This window comes from Leopardus geoffroyi, chromosome D2 (assembly GCF_018350155.1).
Source record: "Leopardus geoffroyi isolate Oge1 chromosome D2, O.geoffroyi_Oge1_pat1.0, whole genome shotgun sequence".
NCBI classification, from domain to species: domain Eukaryota; kingdom Metazoa; phylum Chordata; class Mammalia; order Carnivora; family Felidae; genus Leopardus; species Leopardus geoffroyi.
Window position 1 is genome coordinate 20,667,573 of NC_059334.1, and position 18,740 is coordinate 20,686,312.

Here is an 18,740-nt window from a genome sequence, read left to right on the forward strand (position 1 = left end):
AACCTCTCTGACCTCGGCCGCAGCAATTCCTTACTTGACACATCCCCAAAGGCAAGGGAATTAAAAGCAAAAATGAACTATTGGGATCTCGTCAAGATAAAAATCTTCTGCACTGCAAGGGAAACAACAAAACTGAAAGGCAACTGACGGAATGGGAAAAGATAGTTACAAATGACATATCAGAGAAAGGGCTAGTATCCAAAATCTCTAAAGAAGTCACCAAACTCCACACCTGAAAAACAAATAATCCAGTGAAGAAATGGGCAGAAGACATGAATAGATACTTCTCTAAAGAAGACATCCAGATGGCCAACAAGCACAGGAAAAGATGCTCAACATCACTCCTCACCAGGGAAATACAAATCAAAACCACACTCAGATATCACCTCATGCTGGTCAGAGTGGCTAAAATGAACAAATCAGGAGACTATAGATGCTGGCAAGGATGTGGAGAAACAGGAACCCTCTTGCACTGTTAGTGGGAATGCAAACTGGTGCAGCTACTCTGGAAAACAGTGTGGAGGTTCCTCAAAAAATTAAAAATAGATCTACCGTATGACCCAGCAACAGCACTGCTAGGAATTTACCCAAAGGATACAGGAGTGCTGATGCTTAGGGGCACTTGTACCCCAATGTTTATAGCAGCACTTTCAACAATAGCCAAATGATGGAAAGATCCTAAATGTCCATCAACTGATGAATGGATAAACAAATTGTGGTTTATATACACAATGGAATACTACTTGGCAATGAGAAATAATTAAATCTGGCCTTTTGTAGCAACGTGGATGGAACTGGAGAGTGTTATGCTAAGTGAAATAAGTCATACAGAGAAAGACAGATACCATATTTTTTCACTCTTATGTGGATCCTGAGAAACTTAACAGAAGACCATGGCGGAGGGGAAGGGCAAAAAAAGTTAGGGAGGGAGGCAAACCATAAGATACTCTTAAAGACTGAGAATAAACTGAGGATTGATGGAGGTTTGGAGGAATGGGAGGGTGGGTAATGGGCATTGAGGAAGGCACCTATTGGGATCATCGCTGAGTGTTGTATGGAAACCAATTTGACAATAAATTTCATATTAAAAAATGTAGATTTATGCTATCCTTTATATCATGAAAGTTTTCTTAGTAAAGTTTTTAGTGTTTGTTCTGCCCCATTGCTGTGATTTTCTTCTTCAGCGACTCCTATTAGATAGAAGTCCCCTTCCTTATATTCTATCGCTATTACTTTCTCTCAAATGTCTTAAAAATGTTTTTAAAATTACTTTTTGCCTTAAAATATTTTTATCCTTCCATTTTCTATTTCTCTTCAGGTATTTTCCACCCTGTTTGCTTGCACTTCAGCATTTTCTATTTTTTTTTTTTATTTAATTTTTTTGTTTTTTCAACGTTTATTTATTTTTGGGACAGAGAGAGACAGAGCATGAACGGGGGAGGGGCAGAGAGAGAGGGAGACACAGAATCGGAAACAGGCTCCAGGCTCTGAGCCATCAGCCCAGAGCCCGACGCGGGGCTCGAACTCACGGACCGCGAGATCGTGACCTGGCTGAAGTCGGACGCTTAACCGGCTGCGCCACTCAGGCGCCCCAAGCATTTTCTAACATAATGTTAATTTCTTACTTAAACATGTTTACTTTTTTCCTGAGTTCCTTATCCTCTTTTTTAAATATCCCCTTTCACTATTCATATTAAAGTTTTTTTTTTTCAATTCGAGTTATTTCTTCTTTTATAGTTTCTATTATTTAAAACATTTGTTTTTGCTTGTTTTGAAATTTTAAGTCGGAGTGCATGTCTTCCTGGCATGATTTCATGATCTCTAGGGATATCTTCTACATTATTTGACCTCTTTTTTTCCCCCATAATTTAGCCTGTGTCATTTTCTGTTGCTCATTTTTAAATGCAAGTAGATTTCCTTAGCAAAGTGATAAGAAATATGTGGCCCCATACTTCTAAGGTTTACCTCTTCTGTTTATTTCTTCACTTATATCCTGACATTTTCTCTTGGTCACTATTTCTCTGTCCTACTTAATCTGATCCTATTTCCAGGAGTTTCTACTCAGTATATGAGGAGAGCTTTGGTGTCTTAGTTTTGAGAGTTCAGCACCAGTCATTCTCGTGCCCTGAACTACAAATTTGATCCTGCAGGCCTCCTGCTTAGGTTTAGCTAGGTTCAGATTAGATTTTTTGCTTTCCAAGGAGTACTTGATGGAAGTTTTGGAGTTTTTCTGATACTGTTCCCATTAGCCTCTATTCTGAGGTTTGTGGGGATATGTAGTCATCTATTTTTCTTGTATACATTCTTTGCGGGTTTTTGGGTTTGCTAACTAGTTGTTATGTCTGGAGTGTTTTTGGAGGGGGAGGATTCAAAGAGTTTCAGAAAATGTACTTCTAATCCCACCTCAATCTTCCTTTATTTATCTTTTTCACGTATATGAACATGTCTTCCTTTTTCAAGGTGATGTCTCGATTTCTCTAGGTATATACAAAACAATTATGAAAACTAATATCCATTATTTATTGAGTACTTACTACATTCCATGTACTGAGTGGATTAAATGCTTTATAACATGTTCATAATCTTTACAACTATCTTTGGATGTAGCTACTTTATGCCCATTTTAAATAAAGAATAACTGAGGTCTAGAGAGTTAAAATAGTTGGTTCCAGGTTGGGATAGGCAGCTTCTAAAATAGCACTAATGACCCTTCTTTCTTGGTAATCATGTCCTTGTATAATCCTTTTTCCTGACATGTGGGCTGGACCAAGTGACTTGCCTCTAATGAATAGACTGTGGAAAATGTGATGTTATGTCACTTCTGAGATTAGCCACTCCCCCCCCCCCCAAAAAAAAATTCTGGCTTGAGTACTCTCTCTCTTCCTTTCGCTTTTTTGTTTGTTCATTCTGATGGAAGCCAGCTGCCATGTTATGTTTTGCCCTAGGAGAGGCCCATGTGGAAGGAATTGAGGGAGACCTCTAACCAACAGCCAGCAAGGAACTGTGGTCCTTCACCCAATAGCCATTGAGGAACTGGAACCTGCTAACAGCCATGTGAATGACTTGGAAGTGGATCATCCCTCGATTGAGCCTTTGAAAGAGACCACAACTGTAGCTGACAACCTGATTGTAGTATTGTGAAAGATTTGGAGCCAGAGGCATCTGGATAGGTTGTACTTGGATTCCTGACCCACAGAAACCCACAGATAATGTTTGTTGTTTTCAAACGTTAATTTTGGAGTAATCTGTTACATGAAAAGAGATAACTAACATAAAGGTCATAAAAGTAATAAATGTCCCTGTTCTCTTGGAACCCAGGGGATCTGATTTCAGTGAACAGTCTGTTCACCTGTATGTGACACTGACTTTGATTAATCTGTACCTTTATAAGACACTATTTCTACTACACTGAATTTGACAATGTTACAGTTCTTTGATTCTATTCATTCTTCTTTGAAAGAAACTTTTTTTTAACAATCTATTCAGAAACTTTTCTTTTTTTGTTTAACATTCATTTTTTGAGAGACAGAGCATGAGTGGAGAGGGGCAGAGAGAGAGAGGGAGACACAGAATCCAAAGCAAGCTCCAGGTTCTGAACTGACAGCACAGAGCCTGATGCAGGGCTCAAACCCACAGACCATGAGATCATGACCTGAGCAGAAGTTGGATGCTTAACTGGCTGAGCCACCTAGACACCCTTGAAAGAAACTGTTCTAACTGGAAACTGCTTGTTCCTGAACTGAGTAATAAGTGAGTATTTCCTTTAAGTCATGGAAATTTATAGTTAGAAGGAACCTGAAAATTCACATAATCCAAATCAATCTGGTCCTAATTTTTACAGATGAAAATCCAGTTTAGGGCTGTGAGCAGGTCCATGCTGATAGTTCTACATGGTCATAGCTCACTACCACATTCTGAACGTGGAGTAGATTCAGTGTGATTCCCATTAATTTTTGCTGTAACAAAACATAGGGATCCCTAAGGGAACAGCTGACAAATAATGAGTAGGATATTTATTTCCTTTGCTCTTAGGCTCACCTCCCCTGAAAGAGGGATCAACAGCCTGTGTCCATCTTCCAATCCCTTAACCACAGCACTGAATCCAACATGGCAATGAAATTTCATACCGAGAGCCAACTCCAAATGATTTGTCTTGGCTCTTCAGACTGTTCATTGAGAAGTTATTTCCTGAGCTGGAGTGGAACGGGGTTGTGTTCAATCAGTAATGTCAGCCATGGGAGGAGGTTGAGGGTGTGGTGGAGCATGTGCCATGTATTTGCCCATTGACATTTCTGCAGATTTAGCAGCCTGGTCCTTCCTTTGATGCCCCACACTTTTCCTGCTATGAACACTTCTTGCCTGCCTATGAACCCTTCTTAGCTGCCTAAGAAGGGTCACTTTCAATGTTCCATTGGCCTGCATTTCTGGAATGTTTCTTTTCTCATTTGATGGTGAGCTTTAGCATATAAGTGGCATGGGTGGAATTTACTTTGTAACTGAATGTAGTGTTAGAAGCAGAGCCAGTTCTCACATCCCTGAGATTGGATGTTTTTATAGCTTCATAGACTTCATTTCTGGATGGAGCTAAAAGTCACATTTCCAGCAGACTTTCAGCCCATTAAAAAAAAAAAAAAAATGCAGGAAGATACAATTATGCACATGCTTATATTGTTGTTTTTTGCAAAACACTCCATCTTCCTCAATCCCAGGGAGTCATGAGAATAAATTTACAGGTGAGTGTTAGTCCAGGTATCCTGGATGACAGGGTAAAATATTGATCCTGTAGATCAAAAGCACAATTAACATGTGCCTTGGAACTTGGACAACTGCAGGAGTTGTGAGGCTGGGGCTGAAATATCTCCATGGGTGGCAGTTTCAACATAGTACTATCAACTTTTTCTTTTTCTTTTTTTTTTTTTTTTTTCCACTTAGGCAAAGCTAAGTGTTGAAGTGTTGGGCAATGTTAGAATTCAGGTAAATGCCTGGGGAAGTTAATTTCCTTCTATTCTTCTGCCTACTGCTTAACTTTCTTCCAATTCAAATCATTCTATTTTCTTTTCAAAGACTCACGTTTTCTCTATTACTTTTCAGCATTGGGGTATTGAAACCTCCATGAAAATTTTTACTTTTCCAAATATTTTTTTTTTATCAGAAGTCTATATTATTGAAATAGTAAAAGAACCCGTGGATGCCTTCTGGCAACTAGATATTCTCTGCTCTTGACTTCTGGAAAACACAAAACTGCTCCTCTTTTGATGAGAAAGCAATAAAAGCCTGAACATGACTTGTGCTTTGTGTCATGGAACTTGGGCAAGTCACTTTGGATCTATGTGCTTCATTTGTCCGTAGGTATAAATGTGTGTGTGTTGGGGGAAAAAGATTAACAGAGAGCAAATGAGATCAGTAGTTTTCTGAGCCTTTAAAACCCTAAGATTATGGAAGAAAAAGTTTGAGCTAGTGAGAATCCTCTGTCCTTTTTCAGCTTGAACAACTCTGTTGTTATTAGTTTTCTGTAGGGCCTTTCTGTGTTCGAGTTTATTTGAAAGATGGTTTCTATTGTTTTAAATGTGAAAACTACCAGCATCAATGAGTCTTAGATTCCTTCCACTTCTAATATTTTATGTTACCTACATGTAATCAGATAGTCCCAGATTGGTGAGAAAGCACTGTGTGATTAAGAACACCATCTCTGTCAGATGTCCTTGTCTTTGAATCATAACCATACCCTACAGAGGGTCTTCAGTAATGTTATCCTCTCAAGGACCTAGTCATTATCTTATTTATAATGGAGATAATAGCTGTGTCAGTCTCATAGGATTGTGGTGAGAACCAAATTAGATAGTTAACAGTGTTCAGCAAATCATAAATATGCAATATGTGATAGGCATTATTATTAATCTGAAGAAACATTGGCTTTATCCATGGTATACAAATCTTCCTTTATTACATCATTTATGTTTATTCCAAATAAGCTTCTCCTAGAACCAATTCTCAAAGCATTAAAATAGAATATCTAATACTCTGCTACTCGTTTATCTTGACATCAAAAGTACATTTATATAATTTTAGAATGTTCACTTAAGTGCAAACTAATCTGTAAAATATAATTCACCATAACATGGCTATGTAGGTTTTCAGCCAAAAGTTTTGAGTGAGAAGTTAGAATGAAAAAATTTTAAGATGAAATGAATGGTTTCTATGGATGATGCTTTGCTGAAAATCAGTTTTTCATAAAATTTAAGCATATATTTGCAGAACTTTATTTTTCTTTCAGTCTTTGGGTCTCAATTTCTTGATCTGCAAGGTAAAGGGACTGGACCTAGTAATTTTTCAGGTTCAATATTTATGATTTTCTAGGTTTTCAGATTATTGTCATGGAATATGGCATTCCAATCAATTTGTCTCATTTCTCCAGGCATCTGTCTCCTCAGCTGTAAATTGAGAAAAGAATGTTTTTAGCTTTCAGCTACCTTTAATTCCAGCATTAGAATTTTGACTTTTTATGATGGTCCTCAGTAACTCTTTAGATACATAATCATCTGAAGTGTATCACAAAATAATCTCTAGGTTTAAATTTCTAGGTGCATAGTTAAAAGCTTATTAACCTGTATCAGAAAAATCTGGGTGCCCACCAGGACAAAATGATGGAAGGACACATTTTCTGCTATAAGGAACTCAGACATCAGACCTATGATGATGATGTGATGATGATGATAATCATGGCTTACATGGGCTTACATGATAAAACTTTATTTTTTATTTTCTCCTTCCCCTCTTACTACTACTCCTTCTAGCTCCTTTTCTATTACATTGTCATATCCTTGATCACAAATGTTAGAATTTGTGAAAGGCTCTTTCCTTGGTTCTCCCTTTTTCTAATTCTTCTCTTTCCCTAGACGGTTTTACCCATGTGTATGGTTAATTACTAACCTATAAACAAATAAAACATTTTTATCTCCAGTCGAGATCTCTTTTCTGAACTCTGGACCATATATCCAGTTGCTCACTTGATATATTTTCTTGGGGGTCTCAGTGGCACCTCAAATTCAATATGCCCAATTCAACTTCATCTTTCTTCCAGAGAAGTCAATCCCTTTCCAGTGTTTCTATTTTAGCTAATGGTACCTATCTTTCTCCAATTATGTTAGCCAAAACTTGAGAGTCATTCTTGACATTTCTCTCTCTATCACCTCTTGCCCAATCAATCACCAATCAGTTGGTGACATTTACAATCACAATATTTCTCAAATCCTCTCAGATTTCTCACCTTCACCACACTAGGTAAGCTACCAATATCTATTATCTAAACTTCCTAGATAGTCTCTTAATTGGTGTACTTCTGTCCTTGTTCCTCAATCTACTCTGCATATTGTAGCCATGTCATCTTTTTATTTTTATTTTTTATTATTTTTAATTTTTTTAATGTTTATTTATTTTTTGACAGAGAGAGAGACAGAGCATGAGCAGGGGAGGGGCAGAGAGAGAGGGAGACACAGAATCTGAAGCAGGCTCCAGGCTCTGAACTGTCAGCACAGAGCCCTATGCGGGGCTCAAACTCATGAACTGTGAGATCATGACCTGAGCCGAAGTCAGTTGCTCAACTGACTGAGCCACCCAGGCGCCCCAGCCATGTTTTCTTTTTAAAATGCTATCTAGGGGCGCCTGGGTGGCGCAGTCGGTTAAGCGTCCGACTTCAGCTCAGGTCACGATCTCGCGGTCCGCGAGTTCGAGCCCCGCTTCCGGCTCTGGGCTGATGGCTCAGAACCTGGAGCCTGTTTCCGATTCTGTGTCTCCCTCTCTCTCTGCCCCTCCCCTGTTCATGCTCTGTCTCTCTCTGTCCCAAAAATAAATAAACGTTAAAAAAAATTTTTTTAGGGGCGCCTGGGTGGCGCAGTCGGTTAAGCGTCCGGCTTCAGCCAGGTCACGATCTCGCGGTCCGTGAGTTCGAGCCCCGCGTCAGGCTCTGGGCTGATGGCTCAGAGCCTGGAGCCTGTTTCCGATTCTGTGTCTCCCTCTCTCTCTGCCCCTCCCCCGTTCATGCTCTGTCTCTCTCTGTCCCAAAAATAAATAAATGTTGAAAAAAAAATTAAAATGCTATCTAAGAGGCTTTACTTAAAGCCTCTACATGGCTTCTTTCTGTTCTAAGGATAAAGACAAAACTTAACTACAGGGCTTACATACTCTACTCTTCTTGTCCCTCAGCTAGCACCATCTAATTCCTTGTTTTCTTGTGCCAGCTTTGCTGATTTTCTTTTAGGTCGTCCAATGGAGGAATGTACACTGTCTCCTCCAACCACAGGACCTTTGCTTATGCTGATCCTTTTGAGAACCAATATAGTTTAGTGGCTAAACATACAGCACCTGAAGTCTAATATTTAAGGGAGACTTCCTGGGTTCAAATCCTGATTTTACAACTTACTTAGTAGGGTAAACTTGGGTAAATTATTTTACCTCCCGTGCCTCAGTTTTCTCAACTGGAAAACAAGGATAATTGCAATATCTACAGTCAGGAATGTTAGGATGATCAAATAATCATTTGCAGGGAAGGCCCCACTCTCCTCTTTCTTGCCCAGTTAATTTCTTCTCAAACTTCTGTTTAGTCCCAGGGTCACTTTCTCTGAGAAGCCTCCACTGACCTCTCTGATCGAATCCAATTATTCCTTTACAGCTTTGCTCATATCTTGAATGTCTTATTTGTAATGCTTCATATAGGTACAATTTTATATTTTTCTGAATGATTTATTTTGGTCAACAGTCTTTCTCCCTGGAATGTCAACTCCAGGAGCCTGGGGATGGTGTTTGTTTTTGTTAACTCTTCTTTCCGCCTAACACAAAATCCAGCACATTCCAGTTTCCCCCAAAATAGTTCTTGACAGAAAAAGATGCTAAACATCCCTGATTGAAGGCTCCTTGATAACCTCTTTCCGTGTTTAAGTCAGTGCTTTGCATACTAATTAATAAGTTCAGAGAAGGAAAGCATGGTAGTCAATCAAGCAGTTAAGCTGTATATCTGCTGCCAGTTCTTCAGCAAGGGACTCTGAGCAGGAGGGTTTTCTGCTTAATAAAGTAGGGATTTTGTGGAAATTATATGTCAGGTACATGGACCTGGGTTTGATTCTTGGCTCCATTATTTGATGCTGTGTGACCTTGGTCATGTCACTTGACTTCCCACAGTCTTAGTTACCTCATCTGTCAGTACACCACAGTACACAGCACAGTCAATTGTTGTTACCTAGGCAACTGAGCCTAATGAGTTTATATTGACCTGAAGTATACCTTGCCCCTTGTGTAATCCAGTAATTCTCCCTCTGTGGCGCAGTAAGAAACTGCCTTCCCATCCAACCCCCACCCCCTAAAAGAGTTAAACAAAAATTCCAGGCTTTTGGTCAGAAAACAAACAGGGATAAATCAGTGCGAATGCAAAATAGAGTCCCAAAGGCATCTGTCATGCAAGGAAGTTTCTTCTCTGGTGCTTCAAGTCTCAAGTTTGAAGGTGACAGTGGGTGGGGCGGCCTGGGCAGTTAGGATTATAGGGTCATTTGCTGGTTCTCATCTATGAGACTGACCCTGAGAACAGAGAAAAGCCCTCCGTCCCTGAGGCTGCCCAGATGCCAATTGGATCCAGCTAAGCACCATTTCGATCTCTGAGCTTCTTTTATCCGCCCCCACCCACTGCCCCTTTTAAATCATCTGAATCCATTTCTTGAGAATCACATAGAAAATGACTTCTTACTCATCTCATTCAGGAAAAAAAATCCCTTCCCTCACAATAAAGACTAAGCCCCTTGTCCGCTTCTCTTGCAGCTGGCCACTTTGCTGTGATGAGAGGAGTAATCGGGTTGAACTTCAGTGAAGGAATGAACTGCGTGCAAGCAATGACCACAGTGATGTCTGCAAGCCATGGATATTGTTTCTTCCGCTAGTCTTCTCTTTTCTCCCTCCTCCTGTTTCAAACTCGTGGAACCAACCGGGGCTGTGAGTTTCAGGGTGTAGTGTAAGTAAAAGGGAATCGTGAGGGCGCTTGGTGTGCGTTCAGAAGGTGTTGTGCTTAAACCTGGCGAGTGTCTGTGCGTGAAGAACTATTAAAGTATGCGTGCGGGACAAGACTTGTGCAAGTAAGTGCAGAAAAGCGGTAGTGTGTACGTGGTGAGTGTGCGCGCGCGAGTGTGTCCGAGCGCCAGGGGCGGCCCGCCCGCGCGCCCGCCCGCCTCGGCTTCCCGTGGGCCGGCGGGGCCAATGAGCGCGCGGCGGCAGGGGCAGCGGGCGGGGAGGGGGCGCCGGGGCCCTGCGGATGGAGGCGCGGGCGGCGAGGCGCGTTCATTCCGCGCGGGCGTTGCTGGCTGGGGGAGGCGCAGTCACTGGCCTGGGATTGGGGCCGGGACTTGGGGTGGCGGGCGGCTCCCGGGGCTGGGATGCGCCGGGGGCTCCGTGGCGGCAGCGTTGGCGGAGGCGTCGGCGGCGGCCGGGGGACGAGCTAGCGCCGCGGCGCGGGGAGCCAGTCGAGCCGGGCCGGCGAGCGGAGGCGGCGGCGCAGGCAGAGCGGCGGCCGGAGCCCGAGCGCCGCGCGCCCACCATGGCCGCCCAGGGAGAGCCCGGCTATCAGGCGGCTCAGTCGGACCCGGGCTCCAACAGCGAGCGCAGCACTGACTCGCCCATGCCAGGTTCCGAGGACGACCTGGTCGCCGGGGCGCCCTTGCATAGTCCTGAGTGGAGCGAGGAACGCTTCCGCGTGGACAGGAAGAAACTTGAGGCCATGTTACAAGGTAGGCATCCCCCGCGTTCTCCGACTCCCCGTCGGAGCCCGTACTCCTTCCCGGACATCCCTGTCCCGCGCCCAGCTCCCTACTCCAGGGACAGCCGACTTAGTTCCCCGGTCCCCTCCCCCGCGGAACCCCGCAGGACACCCAAGGAGTGAAGACCTCACGGGACTCTTCACCCTTCCACACCTCTCCGGTCTTCAGGCACCGGGAACCTTGTGCTAACTTGACCCGGCTTCAGAAAAGCCAAAGGCCGAGTTTGTACCGGCGCGCCCGAGTTGTGTTCTTGGATACTTTGGAGATGCCAACTTTAGTCCGGACACCCGGGCTGTGTCATCAGGACCCACTAGGACCGCACAGAGTATGCGTGACTCTATCCCCACTCGCTGATAACCTTGAATTCTACCTCTGAGCCCCTCTCTGTTTCTCCTCTTGTCAGTATCCACTTCCTCCAGCTGAGGGGCCTTGTTTAGCTATTGGGAAACGCTGCCCGTGTCAGAATTTAAGATAGGAGTTCCCTCCCCTCCACCCTCCACGGGGCGGTAAAGAGGGGCCTGGATGGGGGTAAGCAGCCAGAGTGTGGGGATTGTGTCAGCTCAATGCTGCTGGGTTGGAGGACACCGTGTGTTCACCTCCTGATAGGCTTATAAAACAGATCCTGAGTTACACTCAGTTCATGAAAATCTTCCTGTACTATGAGTATCTGTCTTACACAATTTGTGTGTGTGTGTGTGTGTGTGTGTGTGTGTGTGTGTGTGTGTGTTTAATTACCTAGTTTCTCTGGGACTTTCCCAGGCACAATAGCTTTAACCATATCGGACTGGAAACAAATGGTGAGTTTTAATGAGATGGTTGGTTTCTCAGAGTGAATGCTAACATGTCCAAGGTCATTTTGACCTTCCTTAAAAATGTTAATTACTAGCCTACCTGTAAAGCCACCAATGTGGTCATTTCCCTTCTCCAGAAAAATAGAGTAGTTTGAATGACTGTGATTCTGTAGAGGACCAGGCATTAATTTGATTAAGGATGTATGATGGGTTCATTCAGTGGCTAGTACCCTTATATCATTAGAGGATTGGAGCTTTCCAACTATCTTTTGTGGCTTTGTGCATAACCTACTTTGACTTTATCAGTCAGTGCATCACAACATGGAGATTTTTAGCCCTCCCTGGAGATTTTAGCCTCCCCAGTGGCTTTTAAAAACAATTGAGCAGGTTATTTTAAGAGAGAACAACATATTTTCCAAGACAATAACTGGGTAGAAACAAACGGCAGGAGTGTTTGGCTGGCGATTGTGGATGAACTGCAAACTCATCTCCCTTGTTGCTTATTGTTATTGATAAACATCCCCAGTGCTTAATGTGTCTTTCTCTCTTGTTCTCTCCCCCGTCCCCGCTTTAAATTATATAATTTTCTAGAGAGTTACTTCTGTGATAAACTGTTCAAATATGGATAATGTATTGCAGATTTAGAAATTAAATTATAGTAGATTTGGAAATTAAAGTTGTATTTCAGTAATACATTTTATTTCATTTGTTCCCTGGTTCTTTTTCCTAGTTCCTGATTGTAAAACAAAGTATTAAGTTTATTCGTAAAAATATTGTGAGATTGTTTGGATCAAACTGATAGAGTACATACCCATACCCATCCTTTGACCAAGTTTCCAGTTTGTTTCCTACACGAATGTGGAATGATGTGAAAGGTGGATCTTATAATAATACTATATCTTCCTTACCTGTTCACACAGGTAGTGACAGTGATATTAGTTTCTAGGAAACCCTTGTGTATGACTTGAGCTTTAGAAGTGGCTTTCTTTGTTTTTTTTTTTTTTTTTTGTTTTTTTGTTTTTTTGTTGAGAGAGTGAAAGAGCAGGGTGGGTGGGGGGAGAGGAGGGGTTAGAGAGCGAAAAAGAATGAATCTTAAGCAGGCTCCATGCTTTGTGCAGAGCCAAACTCCGGGCTCCATCCTGTGACCCTGGCATCATGACCTGAGCCAAGATCGAGTGTTGGTCGCTTAAGTGACTGAGCCACCCTGGCTAGAAGTGGGTTTCTTTTTTGAATAAATTAATTTTTTCATTTTGAATAAAATGAAATATGGGTGATACATTTCTTAAATTTGAAGACTATCCCCTTGTAGATATATTCTGACATGAGATGGTTTAAAATTGCTTCACAGAGATAGTTTCTTTTATAGAAAGTCCTAAAAGAGTTAATATTTATTCAACAATCTGTATATAATGAAATATTTACATTTCAGCCCCAAAGAATTCTTTAATGCTTGAACATAGTGCTTTGATTAGCTTCCTAGAAATCATCAAGAAGTGGATTATGCATTCCGAGAAAGTAAATTTTGAACACGTTTGACAATAGAACCTAGTGCACAGTGTACCAAGGCATTTTGTGATGCATGCTTCCTAGTGTTAAATTATGTAGAACTACTGTGTTTGAAGGAGTAAGACTGGTTTTCTGAACAAAACACAATCCTGTGTCTCTTTGTTTTAAACCAGATGATTATAGCAAGAGTGGGCAGTAGAATCACTCAAACCTAGATTCGAATCCCACAGACCTTGGGACAGTTCCTGGGCTTGCCTTTGTCTCAATTTGCTCATCTCTAAATGGGACTGATAATTAGTATTTCTTTTACGGTAGGTACTATGAGAATTAAAAGAGATATGCCTGATAAGCTAAAAACTTGCCACACTGTTGGTAAATAAGAGCTTAATATAGATTAGTTGCTTTTATTTTTATTAATAGTAAGTATTACAGCATGGATTCAAAAGATTTCCAGCACCTGTTATAATTTCTGACCTGTAGTGCAATTTCATATTGTAGAAGTAAAATATACACCAAGATAGGAAGTTTGGTAAGTCAACAAGTATTCGAATATTGTTAGATATTCTTGGGTGTAAAACTTTTCATTTGGAAAGTTCCAAATTAGTATTTGCCTGGTTGGATTTCTCATTATTGTGAATTTGGTTTGCCATTTTTCTTTCCATAATTGCCTTAAAATAATGTGTAGAATTCCAGTTCAAATCAGGATAAATAAGATGATCTGTCTTTAAGTCTACATAGTGCAAATTGGTGATTATAATGCTTGGAATTTGTTTCTAGAGAGACTGTCCTGGGGGCAAGTTAATCTTTAATGGGTTGCATTTTTATTAGTAGAGAAATTCTTCTACGCAATGGACCAAAAATTCAGTGATGTTAAAATATGGGCAGTAGGGCACTGATCAAAGAAATTAAATACCATTCTTGAATGATCAGTGAATCTCAAAAGAATTGATACACATAAAAACTACCAGGCTGAAAATGTAGGGAAAAAATCAGTAATTTTTCTTTTTTTCTTTTTTTTTTTTTTGGTTTAATAACTACTTTGGAACAGCCATGCAGAGTATCTGACATTTTTGTTCAAGTGTAAATGAAGATTATCAACTTTATTAGTCAATGGTTTTATAAATGGGAATTATTTTCAAGTTTATTTAAGTCAATGGTCAGCCTTGGAATGGATACCATGGACAGCACTGTTTAATCATAAAGAAAAATTGTTTTTAATTTATTTACTAGTTTTCAAAATTAGATTTCATGCCTTGTGTGAGATAATAGTATTAATTCATTTAAGTCAAGGAAATGTGAGTTATAGTATAGAAAGATGGAGGAGAATGGTGTAAAGTCAGAAGAGTCAGAAATACAGTTTTGGTGTTTTCTAGAGACCCTGAGAGGCAAATGTAGAATTTGTATATTTATACTTTTCTCTCTCTTTCTGTCTCTGGGGCTGTTTTACATCTTATTGTTACACTTTTCTTTTTATGTTGAAAAACATAACACATGTGCCATATAATTAAAAATTCCAATAGGTGCCTGGGTGGCTCAGTTGGTTAAGCGTCTGACTCTTGATTTCAGCTCAGGTCATGATCTCCTGACTGGGTTCCTGAGATTGAGCCCCACATAAGGCTCTGTGCTGGTGGCACTGAGCCTACTTGGGATTCTCTGTTCCCTTCTCTCTCTGCCCTTCCCTCACTGGTACTCTCTCTCTCAATAATAAATAAACAAAAAAATTAAAAAAAATTCCTACATATAGTTTAGAAGCATAGGCATTTTCAAAATTTCAAATCCCTTGTTTCATTATAGAAAGAGTGGAGTGTTACAAGGTAGGAAATGTCCTGTTTTCATGAACTGAGGTTGACATCTGGTGGGCTTTTAGGATATTGCTGTTAAAGACTTTAAAAACCATGTTGCATTTTTACAATGATAGGCAAAATGGGAATCATTTACTTCTGCTTGCTTGAGTAGCAGAACTAGCCACTAAAACAGGTTATCACACATCATTGATTAAAAGTAAGAGCAGCATTAATGTTATTTCTTTAATTCAGCAAGTGAAATGAATCTTTAGGAAGATGGTCTTATTTTTTAGATGTTTTGTGTGAGAAATACGAAGCACAAATATGTGAAAATTAGGGACTACTGAAAGGGAAGATAAATACGAGCTCAGCTGAATATAGTTTTCTAGCTAATGCTTGATTAAGGCTAATACAACAAGAGCAAATCTAATAACCTAATGAAGTTTAGTGGTTAAAAGCACAAGGCTCTGGGCCCAATGTGGATTTGAATCTCAGTGCTGCCTTCTAATAGGGAAATAGGGAAAATTCATCACCTTCACTCCTTTTTCTAAAAGGAGTTGTTAATAGTTCTTGCATCTTGAGGTGGTTGTGACAATTAAGAAAAAAAAGATGTATGTAAAACATTATAGGGCTGGAAGTGCTGAATAAATGGATAATAACTATTTATTATAAACCGTAATTCATAAAATAAACATTCTTATATTGAAAATAAAAATCAGGTGTACTGGAAAATGAATTAAAATGGTCTTATGATAAATGAATAATCATAGCTATCTAAATATTATTGGCCTTCCTGGTAGCTCACAGTATGATGAGTATATTAGCTTCTTGTAAAGGTGGTTGAGTATATACTGAGTAAAATTATATTAGACATGAGTGTGAAATTCCAGATTTTGCTCAGGATGAGATGGCTTTACACCCTGTTTAGTTGTCCTTACCTTAAATATTTTTCATTTTTTGAAGGGTCCTAGGCCAGTCACTTCTGAAATTTTTACTAAAGAGTAGATGAAAAATCAATCTCCCTTCTAGTTTTATGTTGCTCTGAATTTGTCATTCGTTGGTATCTGGAAAGACACTTCTTTCAAAGTCTGTGTCTGGGCTTACATGTTCTATTTGCTCACTTGTAAAATGGGGGCAGCAGTAGTCCTATCTTCTGGGAATGTTGTGGGCACTGAATGAGACACTGCATGTGAAAACCTTAGCCTAGTTCCAGACACGTGGTGCTTAGTAGGTGTTAGTGCAACAGCAGCTCTGTGCCCTGTGATGGATAAAGATTTCAAAACCTTAGAAAACAAATGCTTGCCAGTTTTGTTTCTTTGTTTGTTTGCTTGCTTATTTTTTCAAAGCTGCCTGTAAGTCCCTTTTATTTAGGGGAAGGGGAGATTTAATATTTAGGTGTAGTCTTTCTCCAATCAGAAAGTTAGGACAATTGTAGTGGAGTCAGAGAGCAGAACTGAAGGTTAAGATCACTTTATAAACAATGAAAATGTACATCAGTGGTTGTGTAGCTTGACAGTAAAGAGCTCAGGAGCTGCTGTTAGAGTGGCCCATATTGGGGTCTGCACTTTGCCTCTAGTAGGGTTCCTGTAAGGATAAAAGGAGATGGGTGTTAAGTCCCTGCCCTCATGGGCATCGAGGACACACACTCAGTAAACGCATGGACTCTCAGTAAATCTTAACTTTGTGAAGACTGGAGTTTTGGTGAAGTTGATCATTGATAAGTTAAAACAGAAAGGTTTGTCATATTGATGATTTTAATGGGTGGGAATGTATTTGGCTCTGACTAACAGAAAACTTAACACAGAGTGGCTTAAACAAGCCAGAGGTTTATTTTCTCCACCTGACACAAAACCTGGAGCTAAGAGGTCTCAGCCCTACAATAGTTGTCCCAAGGGCATCAAGGAGCCCAGCGACTACTCTCCTCACCTCTCCACCCTCAAGTGGCTTTTGGCCTCATTGTTGTAGACTGGCTATAGCTATGCCTGGAGGTGCATCTGGGGGTCTGTGCAGGGGAAATGAGAATAAACATTGTTTTCTATTTAAGATTTTGTCAAAGAATTCTCTCTCCTGAAACTTCCATTTGTATTTTTTTTGGCCACTCTTTGCTACAAGAGATGCTGGAATTATAACTTTTTTTCCAGCTTCTCTAACCTAAGTAAAGGAGAAAGGGAACCAGAATGGATCCAACCCATTATTTCCCTACAGCGGATGAAGCAGGGGGAATTGTAGCAAAATACGAAGTTGTGATTGAAGCAGCAGAGGCTTGCTTGTATTTGGAGACTGGCCTGCATGGAGAATCCCTAGAGATTTAGATTATTTAGTGGCATTATAGGTAGGTAGAGTTTCTTTCTTGGCATAATCCAGGAATAAACATAAATTCCAAAGACACAATATCTTTGATCATATAAAGCTCTTCTCATCCTGCTACTGCTTTTACAAACAGGACCTAAGGCCACTAAGTATTGTAGCTTTTTCCTCTACTGTTTTCTCCATATCAGGTACTGTTTTTTTTTTTTTCTTTTTTTGATTGATAATTACACAACAGTACAAATGCCCATTTTCCCTTTTATTACCCAAGATATCCTTTCTCTCTTCCCTTTTCCTTACTGCTTGTCACCCATCTCAAATTGCTTTTGGAATCGACAGGTTCAGTGTAGTTCATGTTTCTCTCCTTTTGGGTTTTTGTAGATTGGTTACTGCAGTATTCCGGAATTTGTTCAGAAAGATTTAAGTCATTTTGGAGGCAGTTTGATAGTAGAATTATCATCAGATTTGTGCCATGTTTTGCTGTTTGAAATTTTCCAGAATGATGAGCTATTAAAACATACCAGTTGGCTCATTCTTGTTTATTCTGTTTATTTTAAATATAGTTCTTAAAAATGCTTGGGATAACAGTGACCATATATATTCCTTTATGTAAAATGCTTAATAAACTACCAGGGATGAGGCACAATTGTAATGCTAACTTATAGTGGCTTTTGCTGTGCATGGGGATGACCTTGGCAAGAAACCCTTGTTTTGCTGCAGAAGCCACCAAATTTGATTTTTAATCCTTGTGGTACTAACATTTAGGGCAGTATCCAAAATGCATAAACCATTAATAGAAACATTTTGTAGATGTTATTTATACATTTGTAAATACATTTCCTGCCTCCCAAGCTACTAATAACTGTAGGCGATGAAAGCATTTAGTTGTTACCAGTATTAAATCGGCATATAAAAAGAGAATGCTCACTTTCTAACTGTAAAGTAGTTTTTCTGTTAAAATGAATAAGATAAACCAGATGTTAGTTTGCATATTGAGTTTATGTGAAGCTTAATTGCATCTCTTGTGTAGCAAGATGCTTAAATCTAGGATTTGAAAATTAGCCATTGCAGTTTTTTTCTCATTATGAAAGTAATGTGAACTTCTTATAGAATATTCGAAAGTACAAACAAATGTAAAAAAAAAGAGAGAAACCAAATGTCATTCCTAATCTAGCAATAACCACTGATAATATTTTGGGAATCTAGCAATAACCACTGATAGTATTTTGGGAATTATTTTCTGGTCTTTAAAAAATATGTCCACACGTAATTTATTTTTACAACAGATATTGAGTTCCTACTATATATCAGGTACAGTGTTAGGCTTTGGGGATGCAGACAAAACCAAGGTGGATATAGTCCCTACCCTTCTGTGTCTTGTGTCCCTTGCATTCTAAAGTGGGATCACACCCAGTTTTCATTTAACATTGTGTCATGAGTATTTTCCATTTCATTAAAGATTTTGAAGAGCATGGTTTTAAATGGATATGAACTATCCCCTTGACATATCATACTTTGCTTAAACATAGCATTTTTTTGTGTGTGTCTGGGAGTGGGAA

The 18,740-nt window shown here is 40.0% G+C and overlaps 1 protein-coding gene across 1 annotated transcript in view; it reads left to right on the plus strand.

The window, feature by feature from the left end:
• The first annotated feature begins 10,249 nt into the window (after window positions 1-10,249).
• BICC1 (BicC family RNA binding protein 1) overlaps window positions 10,250-18,740 on the plus strand; it is a 287,220-nt gene continuing 278,729 nt past the window's right edge. The window contains exon 1 of the mRNA XM_045437456.1: window positions 10,250-10,763. Within this exon, the coding sequence (XP_045293412.1) occupies window positions 10,292-10,763 (472 nt within the window). The 5' untranslated portion in view covers window positions 10,250-10,291. The remainder of the gene's footprint in view (window positions 10,764-18,740) is intronic.